At 44.3% G+C, this 16,266-nt stretch overlaps 1 protein-coding gene across 1 annotated transcript; it reads left to right on the forward strand.

Annotated features, from left to right (window-relative positions):
* The first annotated feature begins 2,241 nt into the window (after window positions 1–2,241).
* Window positions 2,242–4,926, forward strand: LOC138835943 (golgin subfamily A member 2-like). The gene is made up of 2 exons (XM_070034514.1): window positions 2,242–3,181; window positions 3,344–4,926. The coding sequence occupies exons 1-2, from the start codon at window positions 2,242–2,244 to the stop codon at window positions 4,924–4,926; spliced, it is 2,523 nt and encodes an 840-aa protein (XP_069890615.1).
* Window positions 4,927–16,266: the final 11,340 nt, after the last annotated feature.

Below are 16,266 nucleotides of genomic sequence, written 5' to 3' on the forward strand. Positions count from 1 at the left end.
AGGGATCTTGAGGCCTTGTTTCATGGAATTGTTTGGAGGAGTACAAAGGGCACTTTCCCCATGTCCTCCCAAGGTCGTGGCCAGGCATCGAGACCTATGTCCAGATAGGGAAAGAGCTTCCTCATTCCAGCCTTGAGGCTGCCACTGGGTACTGTGACCTTTGCCAGGGTTAGGGAGGAACATTCTCCTCGTTTGCCATCATACATAAACCTCACACAGCATACGAATCCTTAGTTGGGGTCACACGAATCTGTGTCTCTGGCATACCCCTCTACTTCTAAATGCTTATTTAGAACAATCTTAACTCTTGACAGTCTTTCCATTCTATCAAAATGAAGTGTTTCATTTATCTATCTTAAATCCAGAAAGGATGTTGTGCTGCATCTCAGTTTCTACTTGAAGAAAACAAAATTTTCAAAGATCAAGCCAGGTCAAGTTAAGATCAACTCCTGCAAACCTAGATACCAGGAGGTCTTGACTGGAGAATCACCATTCAGAGTCAGCCATGGCAGAAAACACTGAGAAACCCTACACTCTAATTAACCAGGAAAACAAGGTAGAAGAAAAGTGTGAGTCAAGTGGTAGAGTACCAGCTGTGAATAGAAAAGCTTAGTGACAGTTCAAGGCCTTGCTTTTATACCACAATACCAGCACAAAGAGAAAAGAAGTAAAAGGTAAGACAGTAAGTGGAAATGGACTAAGAATATGGCATTGGTATAGCTCCTCTAGGGATTGAAACCTGTGCTGAAGAAAAAAATTAATGTGTCCAATTATTATTCTAAAGGAAATAGAAGTTTCAAGTTTATTTAGGTATTACTGGAGATAGAATAGGAGACAAACATACTTCATTCATAGGCCCAGTCATTTTGCTTGTAGTTGGTTTCTCCCATAAGTTCTCATAGTTCTTCCATTTTGGGATGGAGAATAATCTTCCTGCCTCTGCCTCCTGACTAGGTACTTCAGGTGTACCCACCATGTACATTATACACTTAACATGTTGTATGCCAGTCCTGGGGCTTGAACTCAGAGCCTAGGCACTGTCCTTAAGGTTGTTTTCCCCAAAGCTATCACTCTAGCACTTGAGACCCAGGTTCAGTTGTAGTTTTGGGTTAGTTTATTGGAGATCAGAGTCTCACAGGCTTTCCTGCCATGGCTGGCTTTGAACTACAATCCTTAGATCTTAGCCTCCTGATTAGCTAGAATTACATGCATGAGTTACCAGAGATTGGATAATCTTAGAAGTTTTGATGCATGAAAGCTTGCTAGTATTTAAATTTAGAGCTGTAAACGAGTATTTTCCTGTCTTTTTTTCTGATTAATTTTAGAGACTCCAGGGCTTGAACTCAGGGGATTGAACTAATGGGATTGCTTGCTTGGCTAGAATTCTATCATTGGACATATACTCCCCGCTTCACTTTTTACTCCCTCACTGGAGGTGGAGTCTTTCTGACTTCTGATTGCCTGGGTTCGAATCTTGGTCTTGCAGATACCTTCTGTTAGCAAACTATGCAGTGTTTCACTGATTTCCAGGAGGCCATCTTAAAAGCCACAAGAAGGCATCAAAGGATTAGAACAAGGATGGGGTGAACTCCAGAGAGGCGATTATGGGTGATACAGGATATGAACTTACAGGGAAAGATGAACTTGGCCAATCCAATTAGCCCTAAGGGAGACATTTCTAAGACAGATATATTTGGAACCAAGTTGTAAATGAGGAAAGGAACTCTACAGTGATTCACTGTTCCTGTGGTCCCTTTATTAGTCACCACCTGAATCCTGGGATGCCACCTCCTGAGCCCTTGTCATGAATGTCTTTAACACAGGATCATCTGGGACTAGAATTGTGGGATGTGCAGGTTCCCAGCTAAAGCTTTTCCCTAACTGTTCCCGATCTAGGTGGGGCTAGATACGGGGGACTGCAGGTGCAGCTGTTATTGGACTTTGGCTGTTCTGCCTGGATGAGCAGATTCTGGCCACACCTCCAATTTTTTCATGTTTCTCTGACCAATGGGATATAAGAACTGAGGCCACGCCCACATTCCATGCTGCCTAGTAGCACTGGGATCCCCTCTATTGGCTCATACCACTACAGAAGTTGAAGGAGGTAGAGGTGGTTGGTGCGAATTGAGGTAATTTTGAAGAAATAGTTGGAGGTAGACAGAGTTACTACTGATAGAACAGAGTTGATTTTTAGACAGCCTGGGAATGTGGCCCCCCCACCTTCGCCGTCCCAGTGCTGGGATGTCTGAGAAAAAAAGAGAGAAAAAAGTAGCTGCAGGAAGGAAACTACTGCAACAATACCAGCAGAGGAATGGTCCTGCTAGACCTGCAGAATCCAAGAAGAGGAAAATGAAAGAGGGAGGTAACCCCAAGACAAACACCGCTGGGGACTGTCCTTTACTCAAGGGTGCAGCCCAAGACCACGCAGACCCTGAGCCTCCCCCTCCCCTGGGCACTGTCACAGCTGCCAGGGTCCAGAGCGTCACAGGTCCCAATAACACCAAGGACCTGGAGAGACACAACCAACACCTGGTGCTTGCCCTGGACTCCAGCACAATACAAAAGCAGCAGCTCTGCATTGAGATCCAAAAACTGAAGCAGGAAATGAAAGAGCTGCAGGATCAACAGGGGAAAGACAATCAGAAGATGGCCTGTGTGCACGAAGCCCTGAAAGCAGAGCTGGAGCAGCACAAGCTGTCGATACAGATGCTGATTAGAGAAAAATCAGAATTACAATCTGCCCTGGCCCACAAGCAGCAAGAGGCCGATGAAAGAGCACTGGAGCAGGAGGGTCTTACCAGCTGCCTGCAGGCTGCACAGCAGCGCGTAACAGAACTCGAAACAACATTGTCTGCAGTCAACACCACGCAGAATGAGACTGAGCACAATAACTTAGAGCTCATGAAAGCCCTGAATCGCGTGAAGCTGCAGCTCCAGGAAAAGGCCAGAAGCTACGAAGACCTGGAGGACGAGAACACCGAGCTGCAGGAGAGGCTGGAAGTGCTCCTGACACAGAAGGCCGACATGAAAATGCAAATCCACAAGTTCCAAGAGGCACTAGTGGAGCGGGCAGAGTTGGAAAGCCAACTCAACAACATGAAGGAGTTGGTGGCAAGTTGCGGAGGACCTGAGGCTGGAGAGCTCCATGGGGAAGGAGAAAGTGCAGCAGCTGCTAGAGCAGGTGAGCCAGCTGAGAGAGGAGAAAGAGCAAGGGGTGAGGCAGGTATTGGAGCTGGAGAGCAAGCTGGTGGAGCTGAGAGAGCAGCTGTCAGAGCTGCCGCCCCCACAGCCGCCTGCAGGGCCAGCTCAGGCTGAGCAGCAGCTGCAGGCCCACACCCTGCAGTTGCAGAAGGAGCTCAAGACCCTGGAGGAGCAACTTCACCTCCAGGTGGAGGAGAACCAGAGCCTCAGTCTCCAGAACTGGAGCAGCAGCAGCGGCTGTGGATACTGGAAAAGAAGGCTGAGGAATGGGCACAGCATGCCGAGGACTGGCGCAAGATCCTGGAGACCATGGAGAAGGAACAGGAGACCTTGAAACGCACGCTGGTGCACAACCGCCAGCTAAAAGAAGAGCTGGCCCAGCTGCAGGATGCCTTGCAGGGGCTGAGCGCTGAGAAGGGGGAGCTCGCCAGCATCCTGCACACAGAGCAGCAGGAGAAGACAACCCTGCAGGCGAAGCTGCATGAGCTGGAGGAGGAATTCAAAGAAGGAAAAGATGTGGCTGAGTTCAAGCGCCAAGCAGCTGAAGATCTGCAGGAGCTGCATGACAAGTACCTGGCCCAGGTGCAGGAGCTGAGCGCCACCTGCAAACAGCACAAGGCCACCAGCCAGCAGCTGATGTCAGAGAAGGAGGCCCTGCAGCAGCACCTGTTGAATCAGAGCCATCTGTTGGAGCAGCTGAAGCAGGAGCAGGTGCAGAGCAAGTTGCTGGCCCAGGTGGAAAGGGAGAAGTTACAGGACACTCTGAAGTGTCTGGAAGCAACAAGACAGGAGAATGCGCAGCTGCGGGCCCAGCTGTGCGCCCTGGCTTTCCCCAGGGAAGATGAAGGCCTGAGCCAAGAAGAAGACAAGGGTGAGGAGACGACTCCCCATGATGTGACTGTCCCAGAGGACGTAGACAACCCGCAGAGCATGTGGGATTTTTACATGGACGCACTGTCCATCGCAGAAGGCAGGAAGGCGAGGATGAGCCGACAGCTGCAGGAGCAGCAGGCCCGCTGCGGGTGCCTGAGTCAGCTGGCAGCCCAGTGCCAGAGAAAGCTGGAGAGCCAGGCCACCTTCCCCCAGTGCTGCATCCACAGGCTGTTCAGCAAGAGGAAGCAGGACACACAGGCGCCCAAGAAGCAGCTGCACATCTGCTTCCCTGAAGACCTGGCCGGCAAGGGGCACCCCCAGAGTCACGTGGACGACCTCCACCATCGCTGCAGCCAGCTGACCCAACACCTGACCACCATGGAAGAGACCATCGTGCTGTACAAGGAACAGCTAGAAGTCCTGGAGAAGCTGTGTCAGGAGAAAGAACAGTGTGTGAGCCAGCTGTCCCAGGAGAAGAGGAGGAAGAGGAAGGAGCTGAAGGAGCTGCTGCTGCGCCTTACAGGGGAGAGCACAGAGTGCCAGGACAGGATGCTGGCAGCCGCCCAGGCCCCTGCTGCCGAGGCCCCCTCAGACCTCTCAGTCCCCCTGAAGACGGAGCTCAGGGAGGAGCAGCAAGGCTGTGAAGATGTGCATCTTCAAGAAAATTTGAAGCCTATCCTTGAAGAGGCTGGGGCACCTGGGCCTCTGGAGAGCCCCAATATAGAGCCTCCTGTGCCCCTGCTGCCTGCCATCCAGCCCCAGCAAGAGCGCACAAACGGGGGCGAAGAGTCCTGCCTCCCTTTCTTCTATAAGCCAGAAACATATGATGCATATGATATCATTATCATCTAATGAATGACTGGGGCTGCAGCGCCCAGGCCCAGAATTCAAGCCCCATTTCCCACAAAAAAAAAAAAAAGGAGCTACTCTCCTCCAAAAGATACTATGGGCATGAGAGTTTCAATGTAATAGGGTGGTGGGAAAAGGGAGTAACTGTAGGACAGACAGAGCCGAGGTTGCTAGGAGGTGGCTCATATCTAGAGACATTAAGAATCCATAGGTTCCTGGGAAGAGGCCCAGGTGAGGGTTATTACAAGGAGTCAATCCTTTACAAAGAAAGGTGGGCAGCAATGCCCTCAGTTCATATTACTATTTCATAGCACCAATAGTAATTAATGGAATAATTTAATATATGTTGATTCATAAACTTCATTTTTACATAATATCACATAGGTGATATTAATAATTTCATATTATATGTTGGTACATTGCTGTGTAGTCATTTGCATTTTCAAAATGTACTAAACTGGACCAATAATAAGAAATTTTCTTGAGTATTAAAATGCCACAGTGGGGATATTGAGATTAGACAATCGTCAAAAGTGTAGAAAACAAGAAAAGTTTCTGAATATTGAATTTTTGCTAAAAGAAAAAAAGTGACGTTAACAATTGGAGCTATGTGTAATTGCAGAACACTTTCCAAATGGGGTACAGAATTGTAATTCTAAAAGAAGAATACAGCATTATAGAGGATGTATAGAATATCACATGTCAACTTTTTCAGTGAACTATACTGTAATATGTTCAATATTCTTTCTTGAATAAATAAAATAATAACATTTATTTCTCTTGTTTTCCTTTTAAATTTAAGATCATTTAAGATAATTTTTAATGTAAGAAATAAGAAAATTGGGGGCTAGGAAGGTGGCTCAGTGGTAGAGCGCTTGCCTTGCCTGCCTGAGGCCCTGAGTTCGATTCCTCAGCACCACATGAGCAAAAAAAAAAAAAAAGCAGAAGTGGCACTGTGGCTCAAGTGGTAGAGCGCTAGCCTTGAGCTTAAGAGCTGAGGGACAGCACGCAGGCCCAGAGTTCAGGCCTACAACTGGACCCCCCCCCCAAAAAAAAAGAAAATTGGAAGTTATGTGTAGTGAAATGTTGTACTCTAACCAGAAGACCATGTAGACAAAGTCACATAGAGCAAAAAGGGGTTATTGTCTGTGGAGTTGACAAGGACAAATTTCCCACAAGGGAGGGTATAAAAGGTGCCTGTCTGTCTCCCAGGGGGGACCCTTATACAGCCAGGAGGCTAGAGGTGAGAGGTATTCTACATGCCCAGCAGGTACCACCAGTGAGTAGGCAGGGCAGAAGTTAGGTGTGGATGGGGGCATTCCACTGACTTCATTCCCCACTTTGTTGTTGAATAGGTACAGTACCAAGCAGGGAGTATGGGCCAGGGTCTGTTCTTTGAAAGCTACTTCCTGCTGAGAGGGGGCAAGGTAGTCAATAGGAGCGTCAGGCACTGTCCAAGTGGACCAAGGCTGTACTGTTAGACACATGTTGCTTGTCCAGAGTAGGGTCCTTTGGGTCCTCAGTGACTGGAGGAAGACTGTGTCCAATCTTGTTTTATCCACAGAGACGGGTCCAGTTGGTTAGAGGTATATGAAGGTGGATCATGCAGGTGACGTTTGATGTGGCAGAGATGAATCCAGTGTGGATGGCCCTGAACCTGCACTGCTGTGGGAATAAAGTTACTAGAAAAGGTCCTTCCCACTTAGCAGAAAACTTGGTGGAACTTGGTGCCTGTGGCAGGTGTTTTTGAAATGTACACTAGGTCCCCAGCATTGATGAGGGCTCAGAGGACGACAAGGAAGGCAGAGGGCTATATTAGTCAGCATATTTCCAAAGAGAAGTAGGCAGGTGCTGAGGGAGAGAAGACAGCATTGGGGAGGGTAACAGAGAATCCAAAGCCTGAAACGAGGAAGGCAAAGGTAGGCGGCCATACATCACTTCAAAAGCACTTCGTATTAAAGGCTTTTTTGGGTAAAACCTGCAGACGAAAAAGAGCCAAGGATGAAAGCCTTAACCAATCTCAGGATAGAGACAGTTTGGTCAAGAGCTGTTTGAGGGAGCGGTTGGCAGGTTCCCCCTTCCCCAAGGACTGAGGGGGATAGGGAATATGAAAGATCCACGAAGTGTTCAAAGACTTAGCCAAGTGCTGGCTTATGGAGGAAACGAGTTCCAGGACATGAAACATCTGGAAGGAAGCTGGCAGGCCAAAGAGGGGAATTCTTTCCTGCCAAAGAAGCTGGGACACAAGAGGAGGCTCTCTGGGTGGTGGTGGGAAATGCCTCTGTCCATCCTGTAAAGGTGTCTACAAGAACAAGCAGATGCTTGTACCTGTGAACAGTTGGCATAGGGGTAAAAGCAACTTGCCAATCCATTTCTGGATTGATGGGTTGGAAAGGTGGCTGCACATTGGTATTGGGGTTGGCCTTTTGGCATACTTTGCAGGTCTGTGAAAGCTGTGTGAGAAACTGTGTTGGGCAGGTTTAGGGGGCTGCTTTGTTGGGAACTCCTTTAAGGCACCTGTACAGGGCCGGGGGGGGGGGGATGTTAAAGGTGGTGCACTCTGGCAGGAGTGTGCCACTCAAGATTACATACACATCATGCTAGGATTCCTCCTAGGACTGGACAACAAGCTGCTACTCCATGATGTAGGTGGTGGGACTGGAAGAGAAAGAGTCCAGGCACATTTCCATCTAGGATACATCAGTTAGTATGAAAGGAACATGGACACCTAATATGCTTTCTGGCCCTGTCAACTTGCATGAGAGGAGAAGGGAAGCAGGGGCAGAACCTGACCTTGAGTGGGCTCCAGAGTCTGGACCTGGGTAAGGGCAGCCCCAACATTGCTGCTAGATGTACAACTACCTCCAGGGCACCACCGAGTTGGTCATCTGGCAGCTGGCTCACTGAGGCTGGGTTGGACTCATCTTTGTCCCATCAGGGAAGCAGGGGGCCTGACGAGGAAAAGGGGATACTGAAGGAGGAGAGCATAGACCTTGGAGGGTGCAAGTGCACGCGTGACTGGTGGGTTGAAGAAAGCAAGACATTTATGATTAAAATCATGGAAAACAATTCTAGCAAGTGCTTTGTAAAACTACTATAATCTTAGTTTCACAAGGGATAACTTTAAATCTGATGCTCAAAATAGTGAAGAAGTTCAATAAAGCTCTTTCTCTTTGGCTCTGTGTAGTACAACAGACCCTAAACCTATTTCAGCAGGAGTGGGAGCTTATAATGCCTTCACCCTAATGGCTGTGATTCATCTGTAGCATCAAAGGAGGAGTTTGGGCAATAGGATGGCGGCCTCATGGCTAGGAGAAGTTGGCCAACTGAGCATGAGCACCAAAGAAACAATTTAGAATCCAAAAAAGAGAAGGCCTCTAGTAGCTGGCTTGCCAGAACACTTGCAGGAGTTAGATAGGTCCTGTATAGCATTGGGATCCAGTGTCCCATAAACAGGCCACATAGCATGGTGGTCCAGCAAATATTAGGCTAAAGCTGATTATATAAGTATATAAGCTCCCGAGGAGGATTCATGTCTGATTCAAGCTTAAGAGTCTTTTGGTTGTTTAAAAAACAAACCCAAAGGAGACTCCTGAACAATGTTAGACTGTGCCCCTCCCATGGGGAGCAACCACAGAGCTGAATCTAGAGTCAGATACCAAGTGTCCTCAGTGCTCCTCTGTTCAGCTAACATGGAGGGAGGAAACAGCAAAAGGGGTGGTCACCTGGAGTTGTGGAATCCCTTGGCCTTCAGCCCGGTAGCCTTTGGCCCCTAGAGTGGGGCTTGGAACTTGCACCAAGATTTTTCTCTCTATAATGGCCCAGTGGCCTTACTGAAGTTGGTTTCTCAGCCCTGGGCTTATTGTACATGGTCACTTAGCTGGAGAGTGAGGGCAAATCTGCTGCTGTTGGGTGGGAAAAAGTTCAGTCAAACGGATGCCAACTTGGCAGTCCTGTGGGCTAGCTAAGGACCGGGACAGCTTGTAGGACTCCCCCCCCCCCAAAGCCGGGGAAGGGGACAAATATCCATGGGGGAAGCTATCCAAGTCAAGCACCAGTGAAAAGTAGTAAACAGAGAAGACCACATGGACAAAGTCACACAGAGCCAAAGACAGTTTGTTGCCAGTTGAGCTGACAAGGCCAAGTCTCCCACAAGGGAGAGAGAAAATGGACCCTTCAGTCAGTCAGGAGGCAGAGGTGGGAGGTATTCCACCTGCCTAGCAGGTATCACCAGCTAGTAGGCGGAGCTGAGATCGGGTAGGAGGCGTTCTGCTGACTTACACCTAGAAAATGAGCCTAAGTCAGAGTGATTTGTATCTTCATAAAGTCCTAAGATTAAATGAGTAGAATTTAACTCCATACTAAATATGTGGGCTATTTATGCTAGGACAAACTTAAGTGTTATGCAGAAATTGTACTGCGTGTAGGAAGTTAATGCATGCAAGATGGCAGCCAAGCGCTCTCAGTTTACACAATATACACTGAGCTGAGGACATTGTATATTTGAGATGCACTTGTGCAGTAGAAAAGTCTATTTGGTTCACTGGTATTCTTCCATCTAACTTGGGAGAGATCTAAAATTAGAATCCATATTAGTGATGTCAGCTTATATCTTACCTAGCCAAAGATTCTAAATTTTACTCCAAGGAAAAAGAAAAGTTACTATAGATGTATGACAGTTTGTGTAACTATGACCTTAATTGTTGCTGGCTCTTGTATTAGTTAAGTGTATTCATGTGCCTCAAGTGTGTAACATAGCCTTCTAAAATGCTGAACTTTACACAAGTTTATGCCGCTGGCAATCTCTAATTTAGTGATGTGTATGTGTATTCCTCATTGTAATAGGAACTTGATAGTATGGGTATAAATCTGTGAATCCAAAGTACATCCTAAATGTCATATGGGTTTCAATAGGAATGACAACACTTTTGTAAATTGCTAAATTTTATCTATGGATATACTAAATTTGTGTCATTACACTTTGGATCCTTTTTAAGACATTTATGATTAAAGTCATGGAAAACAATTCTAGCAAGTGCTTTGTAAAACTACTATAATCTTAGTTTCACAAGGGATAACTTTAAATCTGATGCTCAAAATAGTGAAGAAGTTCAATAAAGCTCTTTCTCTTTGGCTCTGTGTAGTACAACAGACCCTAAACCTATTTCAGCTAAAAGCATATTAACAACAGAATTAAGGCTTTTATAAACTTTGGGCAGTTAGCCCAGTGTATACATAGCTCCTTAATTTCTTGGGGTCTGTAGGATATTGCTTTCAAATGGCATAGCACTCTTCTGGGCCACATTTTAACACCCCTTCTGTCAGAAAAAAATTAGGCTTGAGACTTTGAAATTACTACGGGAAAGTGTAGTAGAAACACTAGGAGTGATTGTCACAGAAAGAAACTTGTTGAATAGAATTGAAAATGCTCAGCAAATAGGAAAGGGAATTGACAAATTGGATTGCATCAAGCTAAAAGGCTCTGCACAGCTAAGAATAGAGTCACTAAGCTAAAGACTTTGTATTTAGGGTTATATTATTATATTAACAGACCATATAGGACATACTGTTTGGCTTAAGGGATGCTTTGTTACTAATATCTCTGACATCTTTTTTAGTTAAAAAATAACATATTTTCTGATCGTGGTTACATTCTGACCCTCATAGTGACAGCTTTTCAAGCGAATTTCCTGCCCACTCTATTTCCAGTGCCCCCGTCTCAATTAGGTAAGGAAATGACTTTTGGGTTCCCCTTTGTTTTTCTACTTCTCCCTATTGAAACCATATTATACTAACATACATTATTGCGAAAACTCCAAAAAAGTGAAAAGAAATGCCTGAGGTTTACTAAAATCCAAGTATTTGTTCCCCGTCCTGATACATGAAGTACTTTTACTTCAGGCTCTTTTACAACACCTTCTATTCTCTGGTGTCAATTTAATCATTCTTAATTATATTCTACACAGGACCATGGCCTACTGTGATAACATTCAAGTCAACTATTCATGGAAAATCATCTCATTATATGGTAACACTTTAACTAGAGATTGGAAACAAGGAAGTAGGAAATTCTGCATTTCAAGGGGTACATCAGTGACAAGATAATTCTACAACTAATTGAAATTTTGAAGTCTGCAATTTAGTGTATATTGGAAGTGTCTTACATTACTTTTTGAGAAGCCTTATTTTAATTAAGTCTTATCTGTGTGTGTGTGTTTGTGTGCGTGTGTGTGTGTGTGTGTGTGTGTGTGTGTGTGTGTGTGTGTGTACGTGTGTACTAAGACTTGAGCTCAAGGCCTGGATACTCCTTAGCATTTTTGCTCAAGGCCAGCAGTCTATCTCTAGAGCTGCAGCTCCATTTCTCTTTCTGCTGGTTAATTGCAGATGATACTCTCACAAACATTCCTGCCCAGGTTAGCTTAGACTCATGATCCTCATCTCTTAGCCTTCTAAATAGGTAGTATTGCAATTTTGTATCACTTGCACCCAATAAGTCTGATTTCTTTGTCAACTGGCACTAGGACTATCCCTTAGCTTCTTCACCCAAAGCTGATTGGTACTCTACCACATTGTCTTTTTGATGATTAATTGGAGATTAGATTCTCATGGGCTTTCTTGACTTGCTTGGTATTGAATGATGATCCTCAGATCTCAGTCTCCTGAGTAGTTAGGATTACACATGTTAGCCACCAACACCTAGCTCAAGCCTGACTTTTATAATCAAAATTCAAATTCAAAGAGAAATGTGAATGCTGCTCATGAAGGTCTCATTGGCAGATATACAGACACTAATTGCTGAAGCTTAGTCTTTAGTTTCAAGACTATGCTTTGGTCACTAAATGACATTAAGACTTCTTTCTTGCTATTTTCAGGGTAAAATATGATTTGATCACAATTTTTATTTAGCTAAACGTATGGACTCATATTTTGGTCAGTATTGGGGTTTAAACACAAATCCTTGTCTATGGTTTGTTTGCTTGACATCCAGCCAAGCTTTTTGCTGGATATCGTAGAGAAAGAGTGCTGTGGACTTTTCCAGGTGGCTTGGAACTTGGATCCTCCAGCTTTCAGCCTCATGAGTAGTTACAATTATAGGCCATGAGGCAGCAGCACCTGGCTTCACTGCAACCTTTTTTTTTTTTTTTTACTGATCCTGGACTTAATATCTGGGCCTGGACAGTATCCCTGAGCCTCTGTGTTCAAGGCTAGAGCTCTGCCACTTAGCCACAGCACCACTTCTGGCTTTTTACTAGTATTATTGGAAGATAAAAGTCTCACAGACTTTCCTGCCCATTCTGGCTTCCACCTACAGTCCTCAGATCTCAGCCTCCTGAGTAGCTAGGATTACAGGTGTGAGCTACCAGTGCCCAGCTCATTGCAACCTTTGATGTTGATTCTAAAATCAGGTGCTCTCATTTATTTACAGAACATTCACTGAATTAATTTGAGGAAGTAATTTATTAAAACCCAAATTCAGAAGGAATTTTCTACAATAAAACTTGATATTTGATGATATCTTCTATGTCCATGCAGAAATATTATTCATTGGTTCTAACAATCCTGTCAGCAAGTAGAAAAAGAAATTACCATGTTGAATGTAGAATTTTAATGCAAAGTTTCTTTCATGAGATGTAGGAGCAAGTGGAAAGCTTTAGATCTAATCTTCAGCCATACTAAGAGGGTAATAGTAAAACTCCCCATTATTCCATAGTGTGTTTGTAACAATGTGCTATGATCATGACTAGATAGTGGAACATCTTCCCTCTGAGGGAAGATGAGTATTGTCTGCCTTGTTTTGCCTCTGTGGGAATAAAAGCACAGTGATTCCATGACACATGACACACCCAAGCCCCAAGTGAGTCAGGATAAAAGGAGATTAGAACCCATAATTATAATTCTGTTATTTCTAGAAGTTGCTGCTTTTCTAAATGCTAAAATAGCATTTATTTGTTTGTTTGTTTGTTTGTTTATTCATGTATTTATTTTTGTCGGTCCTGGCGCTTGAACTCAAGGCCTGGGTGCTGTCCTTGAGCTCTTTTGCCCAAGGCTAGTGCTCTACCCCTTTGAGCCACAGCATCACTTCCAGTTTTCAAGTGGTTAATAGGAGATAAGAGTCTCATGGGGACTTTTCTTTCCATGCTGGTTTTGAAGCAAGATCCTCAGATCTCAGCTTCCTGAGTAGCTAGGGTTACAGCCAAAGCAGAAGGCAGAGGAATCTGAGGTCAAACTGGCAACATAGTAAGACTTTGTATTAAAAACAGCCAGAACAAAAGATGACTATCAAATGAAGTGTGAGCCAAAGTATAAAGGAGCATACTATTAGTATTGAAGTACAAGTTGAAATGTGAATTTTAAATGTAATCCCTGTAGTGACCACAAGTGAACTATCTATAGAATGTGTACAAAAGGAAATGTGATGGGAATTTAAGTGTTCTATGATTTAAAACACATTAAACACAAAAGAATATGGTTATGCAAGGAATGAGGAGGGTGGACAAAAAGATGAATGACGTTGGAAAATTGGCTAGTAGCAGTAATTGTGATTGAATTGTGCCCTCTATTCAATTGGCAGAGATTGGTAATGGTAAATATTTCTGACTTCCTTGTGCTGTCCACAAAGGACTTTAGAACCATAAACATGAACAGATTAAGAGTGAAAGGATGAAAATAGCAACCAAAAGATAGCTGTTTCAATGCCAGTACATATAAGACATTTATGTATGTATGTATGTATGTATGTATGTATGTATGTATGTATGTATGTATGTCAGTCCTGAGAACTCATAGCCTGGGCACTGTCCCTGAGCTTTTGTGCTCAAGGCTAATGCTGTACCACGTGAGCCACAGCTCCACTTTTGGCTTCTTGGTATTTAATTAGAGATAAGAGTGTCATGGAATTTCCTGCCTGTGTTGTTTTGAACCACAATGCTCAAAACTCAGCCTCCTAAGTAGCTAGGATTACAGGTGTGAGCCACAGCACATAGCTTAGACTTGTGTTCCTGTGTGTATGTGTGTGTGTGTGTGTGTGTGTGTGTGTGTGTGTACGCGCGCGCATGCGTGCACACACACGTGTCCATCATGAGGCCTGGCCTCTGGGCCTAGGTGCTGTTCCTCCTCTCTTCAGCTCAAGGCTAGCACTCTACACTTGAGCCACAGGGCCACTTCAAGGTTTTTCTGTTTTTTGTTTGTTTTTTTTTTTTGGTCGGTTGTGGGGCTTGAACTCTGGGCCCGGCGCTGTCCCTCAGCTCTTCAGCTCAAGGCGAGCACTCTACCACTTGAGCTACAGCGCCACTTCTGGTTTTCTGGTGGTTTATTGGAGATAGGAGTCTCATGGTCTCTCCGGCCCGGGCTGGCTTTGAACTGTGATCCTCAGATCTCAGCCTCCTGAGTAGCTAGGATTACAGGCATGAGCCACCAGTGTAGGTTTTTCTGTTTATGTGGTGCTGAGGAATCAAACCTAAGGCCTCATGCATACAAGGTAAGCACTTTACCATTGAGTCATCTTCCCAGCCCCAGATTTTTATTTTTTATATTTGACACAGGATCTCATATATTTCAGGCTGGCCCCAAGTTCCTGGATCAAGAGATTATCTTGCCTCAGTTGATCTACTGAGTAGCTGGAACAACAGGGGTGTGCCACCACAGACAGGTTAAGAAAGAATTTGTATCAAAGAGGGAGGATGGGAAGGGATGGGAAGGGGAAACAAAGAGGAGGCTACAATGCTTGATAAGAAATGTACTCATTATCTTGCCCATGTAATTGTAACCCCTCTGTACAGTATTTTCACAATAAAAAAAAATTTGTATCAAAGGGTTTGCAGAAAAAAGGATGTTACCTGTTAAGAAAACTTTCAGCACAATAAAATGATGGATCAGTTACAAACATTTTTACACCTAACAGTGGAGTATCAAAAGATATGAAGCAAAAAAATTGAAGAGAGAATAGTTTCACAAAAATAATTGGAAGTATCAATAGCTCAGTTTCAATAATAAAAAAGAAGTAGACAGAAGCCATGTAAGGAAATAGAGGAACAGGATTTCAATGGATGCAACCGATAAAAAAAATTACTGTAACAACAACAAGAGATTCCTATGTTTTTTCATGTACACATAAAGAGCACATGTAATTACAAATAAAGTCAATTTTAGGGCTAAAAGAAAATATAAAATGGCCAACATGAAAACATGAGTAGACATTTAGCATCCCAAACAAAAATATTAATAAGATATTACTTAACACCCATTAGGATGATTACTATGGAAAAACAAAAAATAGCAAGTGTTGGTGAGGACATAGAGGAATTGGAACTCTCATGCTTTTTTGGTGGGAATGTAAATGAAGCAGTCACTGAACAAAAACAACATGTGGATTTCTAAAAATATTAAAAATTAGACTACTGTGAGATTACTTCTGGGTCTGTATCAGTCCAGTTAAAAACAGTCTTTACCAGGCACTGATAGCTCACGCCTGTCATCCTAGCTACTCAGGAGGCTGAGATCTGAGGATCACAGTTTGAAGCCAGCCCAGGAAAGTTTGTGAGACTCTTTTCTCCAATAAAGTACTAATAAAGCCAGTAGTGGAGCTGTGGTTCAAGTGATAGAGTGATAGCCTTAAGCAAGAGAAGCTGAGGGACAGCACCCAGACCCCAAGTCCAAGCCCCAGGGGCTTATACAGGGGATTGAACCTGGCTCCTTGTCCAGTTGCTAGGCAAGCACTCTACCACGTGAGCCATACCATTCCAAGCATTTGGCTATTTTTTTTAATATTTAGCATTTTTATTTGCAGGAGGAGTTGAAACAAATCTGGAGTGTTGTCTCTGAACATGAATCCTTTAACTGAATCCAACTGAACTATAGAAATGGAGCAAGGTAAGGGAAAAGTAGCACATCCCAGAAACAAAGGTTGGGGGAATAGGAGGATACAGTCCATAATATACAACATGTGCAGAAATGTCTTGATTCAGCTGCTCAGAGCCAGCTCCCCAGAAGGCATGCACAAGGATCCATTTTCAGAGGATGTGTCCCTCTCAAACAGTGTATTTGTTTTGTTTTCAGGTAGGGTCCTATGCATTTCCCAGGAACTGCCTCAGTCTACAGATCTTCCTAGGGTTGGCCTCAAACTGCGGTATTCCTATCTTCAACTCTTCAGAAGGTGCAATCACTAACATGAACACCATGCCTGGCTGTAATTTGAATAATATGAACATATGAATTCTAGTGTTAACAAAGGGAGTTGTGAGTCAATACTTTTCTAACTTCATAGAGAAAATCCCACAGTGAGTCAGTTTCCACTATGAATCTTTCCAGGCAAAAGTGAATGACAACCTGTCATCATTTTCATAC

The sequence above is a fragment of the Dipodomys merriami genome, unplaced genomic scaffold, assembly GCF_024711535.1.
Source record: "Dipodomys merriami isolate MVZ:Mamm:240054 unplaced genomic scaffold, mDipMer1.0.p SCAF_10, whole genome shotgun sequence".
Lineage (NCBI taxonomy): Eukaryota > Metazoa > Chordata > Mammalia > Rodentia > Heteromyidae > Dipodomys > Dipodomys merriami.

Excerpts from the sequence above, each read along its gene's own strand:
- LOC138835943 (XM_070034514.1), top strand. The coding sequence starts at position 2,242 with ATGTCTGAGAAAAAAAGAGAGAAAAAAGTAGCTGCAGGAAGGAAACTA. Across the intron at positions 3,182-3,343 it reads TGCAGCAGCTGCTAGAGCAG|TTGCAGAAGGAGCTCAAGAC; the intron begins GTGAGCCAGCTG and ends CACACCCTGCAG.